The sequence below is a fragment of the Cavia porcellus genome, unplaced genomic scaffold (assembly GCF_034190915.1).
Source record: "Cavia porcellus strain 051 isolate PalLab524CR breed Dunkin Hartley unplaced genomic scaffold, mCavPor4.1 scaffold_15, whole genome shotgun sequence".
NCBI lineage: Eukaryota > Metazoa > Chordata > Mammalia > Rodentia > Caviidae > Cavia > Cavia porcellus.
In genome coordinates, this window is record NW_026947498.1 from 46,200,025 (window position 1) to 46,214,367 (window position 14,343).

At 38.0% G+C, this 14,343-nt stretch overlaps 1 protein-coding gene across 4 annotated transcripts in view; it reads left to right on the forward strand.

Annotated features, from left to right (window-relative positions):
• Positions 1-13,509, forward strand: part of Col8a1 (collagen type VIII alpha 1 chain) — a 149,490-nt gene extending 135,981 nt beyond the window's left edge. For all 4 annotated transcript variants that reach the window (XM_063224820.1, XM_023564857.2, XM_063224819.1 and 1 more), the window contains 2 exons: positions 5,001-5,331; positions 8,974-13,509. In XM_063224820.1, the coding sequence (XP_063080890.1) occupies positions 5,004-5,331; positions 8,974-10,880 (2,235 nt within the window). In that variant the 5' untranslated portion in view covers positions 5,001-5,003 and the 3' untranslated portion in view covers positions 10,881-13,509. The remainder of the gene's footprint in view (positions 1-5,000; positions 5,332-8,973) is intronic.
• The last annotated feature ends 834 nt before the right edge of the window (positions 13,510-14,343 follow it).

The window sequence follows — 14,343 nt, forward strand, 5'->3', positions numbered from 1 at the left end:
GATAAAATGGGCCCTCACCCCACACTCAGTCTTCTGGCATCTTACTCTGGACTCTCCAGCCTCCAGAACTGTAAGCAATAACTTTCTGTTGTTTAAGCCACCCAGTCTGAGATACAGTACTTCCTTATAGAAGTTATGACAAACTAATATTCATTCTATGGTACTTTTATTATAGCAGCCTGACAAAGATCCCTGCTTTGTTTTCTTCATAGTGCTCAGATTTAAATTATGAAATATATTTAACATTATCTGTCTCCTCATTCTAGAACGTGAGCTCAACAAGTTAAGACCTCATCTTTCTAACTGATCACTGTATCTCATACCCAGAAAATTCTTAACAATTTATAGCTGTTCAACATGTATTTACAGATAATGTAATAATTTTTGTGAGTAATGTAATCAAAAGAGAATTTTGAGGGGCATGGGAAAACCAAAAAAGCAGTTCTGATGTATGTTAGAGGAAGATTCTGCCTGATTTTCCTCCTTCGGGAGAGGTTTGTCTTCACCACACAACAGAGAGAGAAAGAGACAGACAGACAGACAGACAGACAGACAGACAGACAGACAAACAAAGAGACAGAGACAGAGAAAGAGAGAGAAAAAGATTGCATTAGCTCTGTGTGAAAGAAAGTTGAATTCAGGGCAAGGATTGAGGTTTAAATATTTAAAAATTCTTTTGCATAGCAAGCCAAAAATCTCATGAACATAAATATACAAATAGACTGCTTAGGAGCTTCTAAAATAATATATATCACATTATTCTGCTGTATACATTACAGGTCACATGAGAAAAGTAAAACTCACTGCTGCTCTGCCCAAATGTAGGGAACAATTTAGGGCTAGTCAAAATAATTAGGATTGGCAATCCTGATGCCAGAATGAATGATGACCTTGGTTCAGTTGGAGCTTTTTTTTGCCATTTTTAATTGTACATTTTAATAGCCATTATTGTTTTATTCATGTTGGGTTTATCTTTATTGCAGTTAACTTCACATTTACTTTGGCTCATATCCTTTTTTGAAAGTCTTTGACTTTTCAGTTGGTTTTGATTTGTCTTTTTGGTTGTACTCCATTAATAACTTACATTTGAATAGCACGGTTCAGCTCACAAAGAATTCATACTATCGTTTGTACCCTTGAGTATCTCTCAGTGCTAAACAGAGATTATCATTCTATTTTGTAGGTGAAGGAACTGAGGCTCAGTGATATAAGGGACTTGCCAAGGTTATAGCAGAGCTAAAAGTCCAATACAAGTCTTTTCACTGCTATAATGTGCTTTCCATATGACATGACACTCGTTACAAAGCCAGCCTGGCTAGCAAAGATCCAGTGTCAACATATTTGATATGCTTATCATTATGTTCACACACACACACACACACACACACTAGTTATCAAAGAAACAGAAATCAAGAACTCACAATATTATGTTCCACTTCCCCAGCAAAAGAAGAGTGGTAAGAAAACCCACTACCACCATTTCCTCCCAGCAAGAATCCTAAGGTTCTTTGTTCCCCGCCAGGTGTTTGTATAATGTTATACAAATCTGATGTTCTGAGTGATTTGAGAGAACCACTATACCACTTTGACCACCAAAACTATCCTCAGGGGCACGAGGGAAATTAGTTGGGATAAATCAAGCAGTAAATTCTAACCAGGGACCCCACATAAACATTCAAGTTAAAACTGAACAAAGTTTATTTAAATAAAGAGCCAGAAAAAAATGGCAGATGGCAGACCTTAGGAGGTGGTTTTGGAGAAGGAAGTGGCCAAGCCTCTGAGAGGAAATAATGGTAGGAAAGCAGGATCCCACTGAGTCTTTGGTATTCAGAGGATCTTCCAAGCATTTTGCCTCTTTCCAGTTTTCCAGTATTTCACTAGATTGTCCAGATTTAAATATATTAAGTATAATCCAATACATCCACTACACTGAAGGGCCAAGCATGCCAGCTTATTACTACAGTTTTCACAAGTTTTGGGGTCACTAATTGAATTCTTTCATTCTCAAAGGAATGACACTGTTAAGTCCAAGTTTATGCATTATCAAGTACTACCACATATTTCTGTAAGGATTAACACTTTAATCTCCAGGGATTACCTCCAAGGATTACCTTAGAGACACTGAATGTTAGAGCAGAACAGGATTTAAAGGACAGCATTTAAATCCTATTTTAGCAAGAATTTGTTTAGATATATACAGTCTGACAATAAGTAATTCTAACTACTGATCTTAGAGTGAAAATAAGAAAGATATATAATATCCTTGTCAGACTTTGGGATGAGATCAAATGTAAACATACAATATCAGCTAACTTGTATTTTAAAGATACATGCAATATTGTATATGCATAGACTAACTTTTGGAAAATATACAGAAACAATAACAAAATGATACTTTAAAGAAGAGGAATTTTAAAGGACACAGTAAGAGAGAGATTTAGATTCTTCTGAATGTTTTTTGCTAATCATTAATAATGTACACATCTGCCTCCTCTACTGAAATGGAATAAATGCCTTGAAGGTAAGTTCACTGATGATATTATCCTCATCTTTGTAATTCATGGGTGGGCCTAGTGTTTTTTTCTGGTAAGAATTTTTAAAAAATTGAGTACTTATGGAAGATGTTCTTTTTCCACATAAAATAAATTTGACTATTAATAAATCAGTATTGGGGCTGGGGATATAGCTCAGCGGCATAAGCACCTGCCTTGCAAGCAGGCGGTCATGAGTTCGATCCCCAGTACTGATAAAAATGAAAAAGACAAAAAAAAAAAACAGTTAATAAATCAGTATTAATTCCGTTGTTTTTTCCTAATGGTGTATAACAATCATTCTTAGAGAGACAGAAAATAATGTAACGACTTTCTATTGCTTCCACTTTACTACTACATATATTATTCAAAATACTCTTGAAATAAATAGTTCATGAGACTGTTCTGATTTATAAAATAGAAAAACTTTTATAAGTCATTTTTGCTGACAAATATTTCTTCATTTCTTCCCTGAAGGAGAAAAAAAATGATTACTTAGTATACTTAGAAAAAATAGAATGTGGTAGGGATTCACATTAAATATTTTCTTAGATTTTTTTTATTAAGAATCCTTCGGTAGCCTATTCACACTCTTGGCATTAACCTTCAATACAATGTCACAAACTCAATGTACATTTTCTAAGAAGCAGAAAACTATGATCCAGAATGAAAGCAGAAGTAAAGAAAACAAATTCCCATGAAAATGGAAATTAAATAACTTATGAGTAGAAGTGTTTTCAAAGTGTTCTAGAAAATACGTTAAAGATTGTGAGAAACTTGTCTCTTCTCTTTATACCACCTCCACCGCAGGTGTGTGATACATGCACTCCACTACGATGCTGACTTTCATTAAATCTCTTAATAAGATGTGAAAGTACAGAGAGCACAGGGCCAGCCTGGGTGACGGGTGGAAGCAGGGCAGAGGGTAGAGAACTGGGAACTTCGATGTGTGCCACAGGTGCCCTCTGCTGTGCATTTGCCTGATCTGCATTTCCCGGAGCTATTTGGTCTCCCAGAGATGGTGAACCTTTTAGAATTTTGAAGGAGACAAACAGCCTGCTGCTGCTGGCAGACCACAAGTTTGCCACCACTGCTCTCAGAGGTCTCCAGCTGGCTATTATAAACAGATAAACTTAATTTATATTTATTTATTCTTTGAACTGCTAATCTGAGAAGCCTGTTATTCAAGTTTATTTTTGTGAAATTCGCACTACCTTATATGATAAATTTGTATTGTAAATAGCTTTTATTTAAAAAATAGTCCAAATATAAACTTAACAGGCTCAGAGTCCAATTATCCAAATTCTAAACTAATTACTTCATGGTATGTAAATAGAGAAATGTGCGTAATTATGATAGTGATTTTAAAATGACATTTTGGGACTATTATATGGAGTGCCTTCTCTTCAAGTCAGACAGACTTCTGTGGGTTTTTTAGTGTTAATTTAAAATGTTACTTTGTATTCACTTATGACATCAAAGCATGCAAAACACAATGGGCAGATGAAAAATCTCTAACCCTGGCATAAAGCCTATAAGTATTTGATTATATCTATTCAGAAGAGAATTTTGATACTTAGTAACAAACACTATGGCACTGTTTGCTGGGATTTGGCTTTTTGCAAATGTGAAACACCCAAAATAAAAGTGGACTAAAGAAGACAAAACTGCTGGGTGTGGTACACACACCTGTAATCCCAGCACTTGGGAGGCTGAGGCAAGAGAGCTGCCTTGAATGTGAAGCCAGCCTAGGCTACACAGTAAGCCAAGCCCAGCCTGAACTGCACAGCATGATCCTGTCTCAAAAAACAAAACCCAATCAAACAAACAGAAAAAGACAAAAATTTCCTTTCTAAGTGAACAAGTTGCAAATTTAAGGATTATTACAGACCAGGGCCTCCATATTAAACAAGGTCTGAGGTTTCTCCTAGCTTGCCACTCTACTGTCTACACATAGCTTTTACTTCATGGTCCAATTTCCGTTTCCCAGCAATATATCACTATTCTAAGCAACAAGATGGATGAAGGGAAAGAACATGCCCTTTCCCCCATTATGCTCCTTCTTGGAAGTTGCATCCACAACTACATCAGTTCACCAAGACTTCGTTACATAACCACCTAATTAAATGTCTCCACTCTAGGCTGTCCAATTCCCAGTTGAAAATTAGGTCTTCCAGTACTATGGAAGATAGGCAAAACTGAATCTTGGAGACAACTACCAGTCTCTGCCATAGCCTGTTTTGCCACCAATTACCTTCATTTGACAGGTAGCTCTTTCAGTTGTTTAATTTTTGTTGGTTTTCTCTTTTCTGTTCTATGAAAAGGTAGATCTTTATTTCATTTACCTTCCACTGATAAAGTTCCAGTGATAAAGACTATTATCTCCTTCACCTCCCTACTGTCTCTAAGGTAACACCAGTGCCTTGGCCTACAGGTTCTCACGGTTTTGGCGCATTCCTTCCTCCACAGGTGATGGCTGTACCACCTGGTCCTCTGCAGCTGCTTGGAGTGCTACTCACCATTTCCCTGAGTTCCATCAGGTTTATTCAGGCTGGTGCCTACTATGGGATCAAGCCGCTGCCACCTCAGATTCCTCCTCAGATGCCACCGCAAATTCCACAATACCAGCCTCTGGGCCAGCAAGTACCTCATATGCCTCTGGGCAAAGATGGCCTTGCCATGGGCAAAGAACTGCCTCACATGCAATATGGCAAAGAGTATCCACACTTACCCCAATATATGAAAGAGGTTCAACCAGTGCCAAGGATGGGCAAGGAAACAGTACCCAAGAAAGGCAAAGGTAATATCATACATACAATATTGTTATAAAATAGTTTTCCAGCCTCCCGAATTATGGAAATGGAAGGAAAAGCTCATTTTAGAAAATTGTTTTTTAGAATTTGTTATTGATGATTATCAAATGCTTACTTTAAACTCTATCCTTGCAATGTTCTAATCTTAGAGAAAAATACATGGTCAATCCTCAGCACCAGAAAGAATGAAAGAGAAAGATAAAAGAAAAACAGAGATATTCTAACTTTATATTTTGTATAGCATAGAACAAATCTAAACATTTAATCACAAGTAGTTTATTGTTTTATTATTTATTTATTCAAAATTTAGTAGCAATCTAGTGAAAATCTACTTTTGTATCACACTGTGGGCCATTTGCTAGGAAATAAAGCCGTGAAAAGAGAAAAAGAAGAAAAATGCAATGACAAATCAGTCTTGAATTTAGGAAAACATTAACATAAAGAAAAAGTTACGAAAATAACTTCACAAATTAGGTGTTAGGTAAGTCCAAATGTTTTTAAATACTGCTCTTATTAAGCTATACATGTCAATCAAAAATGGACAGAAAAAAACAAAACAGCACAGACTGCATCTGGAGCTGACATCTGAAAATCTTGCCCATTATTTTTTAAGCCTAGTTACTTAACATCTACAAAATACTTATCATTGAAATATTCTTATAAGTTTTATAAAAATTTTTCTTATAAATTCAGTTGGTTTATCTACAGGTTTGAAAACCATAGCATTTATAGGAAAAATAGCTAAATCAGAGTAGCAATCATCTTTGCGGAAGTGGAGCTCATCTTAAATTCCACAGTGTTAGGAAGTTCCACCTCTATCAAGCTACTGGTGGGGCCAGAGATAGAGTTCAGCAGCACAGAGCCAACCTGGCAAGTGCAAAGTCTTGAGTTAAATTTCCAGTAACCCCACCCACTCCCCAAAAAAGAACTACTGGATTTGCCACTTAAAGATCTAGATGCCTGGATCCCAGAAATGAGAGAGATCTGTTCATTTGACCTCTCGTGAGCCTTTTTTTTTTTTTTGGCATGTTTACAGTATTACTGTTGAATCAAGGACACTAAGGTTAATAGTGCTGAGCAAACAGTAAAGCATCATAGGAGCTGAGTTGCTACAATTCCCATTCAACAAATTCTCAGTCACAACAAAGTATGCTTCAGGTATTGTGCTAGACTTCAGAATTCCAGAGGAATAAGATGTAGTCCTTTCCCAGATATTCCCTTAATATAGTAACTAAACAATTCACTGTTTATAGGTAACATACCTTAACCATACTACAATAAGCATAACAGGTGTATTCTCAACTTTACTGTCTTTAAGAGGTGGTATGCCACGTAAGAGATTACCTTGGCATTTTTTTTCTTTCCTTTTTTGGATGGTCTGCTTAGCTTTTGCCTACTTGGGTACTATCTGAAAGTACAAGCTCTACAATTCTGTTTTGTTCCCTGATAGGAATTTGGCAAAGAATACAGTTGTCAGGATTAAGCTGCTACTATTGGTTAACATAAGACTTTAGGACTTCATATTTCATTTCTTCATGTAACCCATTATCACGAGTAGTACAGAGATCCAGAGATGTGTTTATCTACAAGACACACCATAATATAACATGTGCTTTGTAGTTCAGTAACAATTCAAGAATACATAATACCATTTATATATATTTTCTGATCTAGTAGTGTGTCTTTAGTATTCTTGCTATACAGACAGACAAGCAGAGATGCTGATGGCTTAAGAGACCCAGTCAAGATCTCATGCCAAGGCCAAAAAGATAAACAGAGCTTCCTCCTCCTAAACTAAGTTCTCTTTTTTATCCATACTGCTTGTCATCTTAAAATAGCTTACCTGCCTCACATGTTAAAAAAATTTTACACATTATAAATAAGCTATAAAGAATTAATATTTGAGGCTTGGGGAATCCCACAGTATATTAGAGAAATTAAACAAATCTATTGACTGTCAAGGACAGATGTGGAAAGATATTATTGAACCACATACAAAGTAATACTTCCCTTCTTTTTGGAGTCTACATAGGAATGACTATCATAAACCACATCACAGTGTATTTTAGGACATAAGAAAATGTTATTTAGCCCTAAATTCTTACATTAAAAAATAAGCCTAGTACATAAAGACGAATACCACGTTTTCTCCCATTATATGTGTAGTCTAAGCAATCAAACTCAGAATGAAAGCAGATTAGCAGCTACAAGAGACTGAGAGGTTATAGTCAAAGGATATAAAGCTTCAGTTACACTGGAGGAGTAAACGTTTTGGTGTGGGGATTTTCTTTTAGAGATATTGCACAATGTGGTAAGTAGAGTTAGTAATAGTGTATTATATATTTCAAAGCTGTTGAGGGCAAATTTCAAATGTTGTTACCACAAATATTTGCCATAATTGGTATGTTAATTATCTTCATTTTATTATTCCATATTGTATTCATAAGTTATAGTAACAACTTATAATCCACAAATATATATACAACTATATTTATAATACATTTTTTAAATAAAAACCAAAAACATAAGGTCATGAAAAATCTAACTTAAGCAGAAAACTAATAGAAAAAATAAAAGCAAAGAATGACACTACCATTGTTTAAATTACAGACACACACATGCACATATGTGTGCACATGCACACACACACACACACACACACACACAAACACCTAAAAATGAGTTGAAAACACAATATGTGGTATGATCCCAAAATACGGTATTTCAATTTTTAAAATATATTGCAGCAAAAGACACATTATCATTAATTCCCGTCAAAAGCAAATATTCCTACTTTCTTTGAGGACATCCCTTTTTGGGCACTTTCTGAAGCAGCTCTGGAAGTTCTGTCTCATGAATGGCTAGCCACACAGTCATAGCTGTTTCAGTGTCTGAAGCAGGTGTTCTAAATAAATTCAAAACATTTACATTTCATGGTTATTTTGACTTGGGAAAGATCTAGACCAGATCCAATGAGTAAGTTAGATGAGACACATTATGTTTCTTTTAGATAGCTTTCAGCAACAGCATTCATTGTGTTTTTAATCATACTTCATAAAGATGCTCACAAGAGAGACTTCAAAACCACTTTAAGAAGTCACAAGAATAATAGAAATATATTCAAAGCAGAGGCAGAGCATTCTGAGGAGGATTAATGGAAATGTGTCTTACTGTAATAAATTCTTTGAAAATGCAAACATTCATCATATTTTGTCAAGGATGTATCTCTAAGGCAACTTAAATTTTTTCTTACACATTTTTGAACTTTACAAATTCTCTATCAAGAACATACCATAGTATTTCCACATTTTGTACTGGGAAAAATGTTTCTTATGTTTTAGCATTTTTTAACTAATGATAATATACACAGCACACATACTATTTCTTAAAATAATATCTCAAGTACATCAAAGAAATTAGGAGCTTTGTTTTCCTTTAAGTACCAACATCACAGAGTCCTAGAAGATGAATGTATTATCTCTAGTCTTTTTCTTCAGTAAAAGGCAAATGTGTCAGAATTAAATAATGATTTCATTGTTTATGAATGAATATTCAAAATCAATCCCTCTCTCTCTCTTTCTCTCCCTCTCTCTCGCTCTCCGTCCGCCTCCCCCTCTCCTTTCCTATAGAAATACCATTAGCCAGTTTACGAGGAGAACAAGGTCCCCGTGGAGAACCTGGCCCAAGAGGCCCACCTGGACCCCCTGGTTTACCAGGTCATGGGATACCAGGAATCAAAGGAAAACCAGGGCCACAAGGCTATCCAGGAGTTGGAAAGCCAGGTATGCCTGGAATGCCAGGGAAGCCTGGAGCCATGGGAATGCCCGGGGCAAAAGGTGAAATTGGACCCAAAGGGGAAATTGGGCCTATGGGGATTCCAGGACCACAAGGACCTCCAGGGCCTCATGGACTTCCTGGCATTGGGAAGCCTGGTGGACCAGGATTACCAGGACAGCCAGGTGCAAAGGGTGATCGAGGACCCAAAGGACCACCAGGACCTCCAGGCCTCCAGGGACCTAAAGGAGAGAAGGGCTTTGGGATGCCAGGCTTGCCAGGTCTGAAGGGCCCTCCAGGAATGCATGGCCCTCCTGGCCCTGTTGGACTACCAGGAGTGGGAAAACCAGGAGTCACGGGCTTCCCTGGGCCCCAAGGACCCCTAGGGAAGCCAGGGCCTCCAGGGGAACCTGGCCCACAAGGACCTATAGGGGTGCCAGGTGTTCAAGGACCCCCTGGGATGCCTGGACTTGGAAAACCAGGACAGGATGGAATCCCTGGTCAGCCAGGATTTCCAGGTGGCAAAGGGGAGCAAGGATTGCCAGGGGTGCCAGGACCCCCAGGCCTTCCAGGAGTTGGGAAACCAGGTTTTCCAGGGCCCAAAGGTGACAGGGGTATGGCAGGTATTCCTGGGGCTCTTGGACCCAGAGGGGAGAAAGGGCCAGTAGGTGCCCCTGGAATAGGGGGTCCACCAGGAGAGCCAGGTCTGCCTGGAATCCCTGGCCCTATGGGCCCTCCAGGTGCTATTGGTTTTCCTGGGCCCAAAGGAGAAGGTGGGATTGTAGGACCTCAAGGTCCACCAGGACCTAAGGGTGAGCCAGGGCTTCAAGGATTCCCAGGAAAGCCAGGTTTCCTTGGTGAAGTAGGGCCTCCAGGCATGAGAGGTTTGCCAGGTCCCATAGGGCCTAAGGGAGAAATTGGCCTCAAAGGATTGCCAGGGCTCCCTGGTGTTCCAGGGCTGCTTGGACCCAAGGGAGAACCAGGTATCCCAGGAGATCAGGGTCTCCAGGGACCTCCAGGTATCCCGGGAATAGTAGGCCCTAGTGGCCCCATTGGGCCACCTGGAATTCCAGGCCCGAAAGGGGAACCAGGGCTCCCAGGACCCCCTGGATTCCCTGGTATTGGAAAGCCTGGAGTTGCAGGGCTTCATGGGCCCCCAGGGAAGCCCGGTGCCCTTGGTCCTCAAGGCCAGCCTGGCCTTCCAGGGCCCCCAGGACCTCCAGGACCACCTGGTCCCCCAGCTATGATGCCTCCTACACCACCTCCCCAGGGTGAATATCTGCCAGATATGGGGGTAGGAATTGATGGTGTGAAACCCCCCCATGCCTATGGAGCTAAAAAAGGCAAGAATGGAGGGCCAGCCTACGAGATGCCTGCATTTACTGCAGAGCTGACAGCACCCTTCCCGCCGGTGGGGGCCCCAGTGAAGTTTGACAAGCTGCTCTATAACGGCAGACAGAACTACAATCCACAGACGGGCATCTTCACCTGTGAGGTCCCTGGCGTCTACTACTTTGCTTATCATGTTCACTGCAAGGGCGGCAACGTGTGGGTTGCTCTCTTCAAGAACAATGAGCCTATGATGTACACATATGATGAATACAAAAAGGGCTTTCTGGACCAGGCATCTGGGAGTGCCGTGCTGCTGCTCAGGCCCGGAGACAGGGTGTTTCTCCAGATGCCCTCAGAACAGGCCGCGGGACTGTATGCTGGGCAGTATGTCCATTCCTCCTTTTCAGGATATTTATTGTATCCCATGTAAAAAATGAAAAGAAAGAGATTTAATAGAAGAAAAAACAAGACATCAAAAATACAAATGAAAAAACACAATTGCTTCAAAACATTTATATAGTTGGAAAGTTATATTTAAGTGAAAATTTGGATCATCTTGTACAAATAAAAACTAAGATGCATGTTTAATACTCGGCACAGCAGCTTGTAATTGAAAATGATGAGACAGATTTATATATCAAGTACTGACACTTATGTTGTACCCACTGGAATCATGTTAGCTGTTGTATGTTATGTGCTTCCATGATAATCTTCTTATTCAGATCAGTCAAAATATGTCAGTATGAAAGATCATAGCTAATGAAAATCACCCACTCATATTGTTTCTTTTAAAGTATTTATAAATTTGCCTTAAAGAAATGTCAACAATGACATACTGTTTTTACTTGTATAATTTTCTCTCCATCGGTGCAGATGTTTTGCCATGGGAAGTATGTGTGGCAGGGGCAGGGTATTTGTAATGTTACTGTCTCAGTAGGAGATTGGGGACCATGGAAAAATTGGTAGTGTTTAGTCCAAAGGATATTTCTCTTCTGTTAGAGGCTGTCTTTTATCAGTAAGAGTCAAAACTGTGTCAGGGGCTCTCTGAAAGAACTGATGAACCAGTCAACCAACATATATGTACTCAGCACCCACTCCGTGCAGAGAGCACTGACACGTGAGAGTATGGCCTAAGCTCACAAGGAGCTAACAAATCAGCTGGAAGACATGAGTACTGGTTAATTCATTCGTCAAGGGTTTCTTCCCCCCACCTCCACCCCGTGCTTCTTTTTCTTTTTCTCCTTCTATGTAATTTCTTTCTACCATGATCCTATCCATATAAATATCAGGAAGTTACAAGAAAAACCAAGTAACCCTTCCTCTACAGCATAATTTGCTACTTTTGTGGAATATTTGTTCTGAATAGCAGATACTGTGTTTAAAAGCATTAAAATTTCCTTTGTCTCTACACATGAATGACCAGAATGAGGTGTTAATCATGCAGATATCAATATTTTTTAGTAGCTCTGAATTGAAATTTCCTTCATTAGTAGGACTGCAAACTGACCTTCTAAAGTCAGTTCCCAATGTCCAAACCATTTTTTATTTTTTATTTTTATTTTTTTATTTGGGAGAAAAATCAGAATTCATAGGAAAATAAATTTGCACTTAAGAAAGAATTATGAAATTTGACACTTAAAAATATTTATCATGTTTCAGGTGATGGTACTAGAATTGTAGGAAAATATGCTTTGGTTTGTTTTGTTTTTTCAGCAACAACTTTTGGAAGAGACAGCTGAAGTATAAAAGGGTTAGAATACCCTGTGTCTTGTATGTCACCCCGTACTCAGCACAAATCAACAACTAAAAAAGTTTTGACCGAAAAAAATAAATATTTTCTGGATTTTTCACTCAGGCACATACTAAATAGCATTGCTCAAAATACAAGTCCACTGTTACCTACCACAGACACGATAAGCCTCTTGAGAAAATACAATGGGGCTATGGTAGTAAATATTTTACATTTTTATTAAAAAAACTGATGAATAAGGATATAGATATAGATGTAAAAATCTACAAATAAATACTATGTTAAAATACATGGAAATGTGTCTATGTCAAATCAGAAGCAGTGGTAGAGCTCTTACTTAGCATGCACAAGACCCTGGGTTAAACACCAGCAGTACCAAAAAACAAAAACAAAAACAACCTCATTTTTACTACCACAAAAATTCTTGGTCATTACTGCAAGATTTCCTATTCACTGATGATTATATAACACAGTTTTCCCATCAAAAAGATCTCCTATTCAACCTTCATTTTCAAAGCAGGCAGTATTTATGTGGCCAGGGTATCCTTTGATTTGATTTGAGGTTTCTGGTTTTGGTCTGATGACTACAGACGTAACATGGATCTCTCCTGCTAAATAGTTGCATGAAATGACTCGGAAGCATTTAAGGCCAAGTGATTCATAAAACTGTATTTATCTGTACATGTATGGACTATTAATTTCCAACAAAAGAGAAATTACCTTTTTAATTAAAATCAAGTTTCACTTTTCAAAATATCTTCCAACTTATTTATTGGTTGTTGCTCAATTGCCTATATATATATGCTTCTAACTTTTAGATGGAGGAGGAGCAAAATCTATGCCAGATACTGTGTATTCTACAATGGTGCTAATCTCAGAGCTACATGATACTCCATTTAATTTAAAAAGAGTTTTAAATAATTATATGTGTACCTGTTTCCCTTTTGAGAGATGCACATTGTACTAACACATCGTATAAAAGCAGATGAAACATCCACATGTTCTAAAGTCTAGGAATAGTAGTGTAATCCATATTTAATTCAAAATAAACTATAACTTTTCCATGTAAAATGGACCAAATTATCAAAATTGTTATTTAAAGAGTTATAATGCGATATGACATCTACAGGGGAAAGAACGTCTGTAATAGGTGACTGTCCTCAAATATTTTACAGACTACAATGAATGATGAACATACTGGTTACTTGTTTGAGTTTCCATTATAGATTTGAGATAATGATAAATCATTTTTGTATTTAAATTTTTGTACTGATTTGAGAAAAAAGTCATTAAATACTTTTAAACAATGTTTCTTATCTTGTCATCTCACTCAGCTGACATCGTGTGACTCTCATGAGGTTTTTTTTATCCTTCATTGTAGTAATTAGCAGATGAATTAGAGACCTAAAAGAATCATAGCTTAAACAGGACAATGCATTCTTCTTTGACATAACAACTCCAAGCACAAGCAGTCCAGCTATAGATTCCTTCTATCTTCTTGTTCCTTTAGCCACAAGTATGTTGCCCTCCTCTCCACGGTCAACGACAGTCAGCTGTGATAGCTACATTGCAGTCAGTGGGAGGGTAGTGAAAGCAGGTAGTGTATTTCTCATCTTAAAAACTTCAACCCGGCAACTTCTTAGATCCTTCCTTCCCAATCCATTGCCACGAATTTAGTCACATTGCTATAACAAGCTGTAAGATACTGTGGGAAACTGAATATTTACTTTGGGTAACCACATGCCTAGCTAAAAATCAAAGGTTCTATTAAAAGGAGAGAAAGTAGCTAACTAGAGCATAATTTGCTATTTTATCTGCTACATCTGTTAACAAAGAAAAATACTACATACCTCTTTTCTTCTGCAAGAAACTATCTCCAAATACTCCATTCTATTTTACCTTGTCACATCAGAAGCTGAATATTTTGAGTGAGAATGTAATGAGTGGAGTTACAGCATAAAAGCAGATCTCTTTCAAGAGCCTAAAGGTCTTAATAAGCATTACTAATAGTGAAGGAGTTCTTTTCTGGTGATTTATTAAGCCCTGAGTGATTATAACATGTCTAGAATATGATAAAGGGGTTATTCTAGTAATCCAATGAGCAAGTATGTAGACTAGTATGTAGGTGGTTAATGTATTTTTT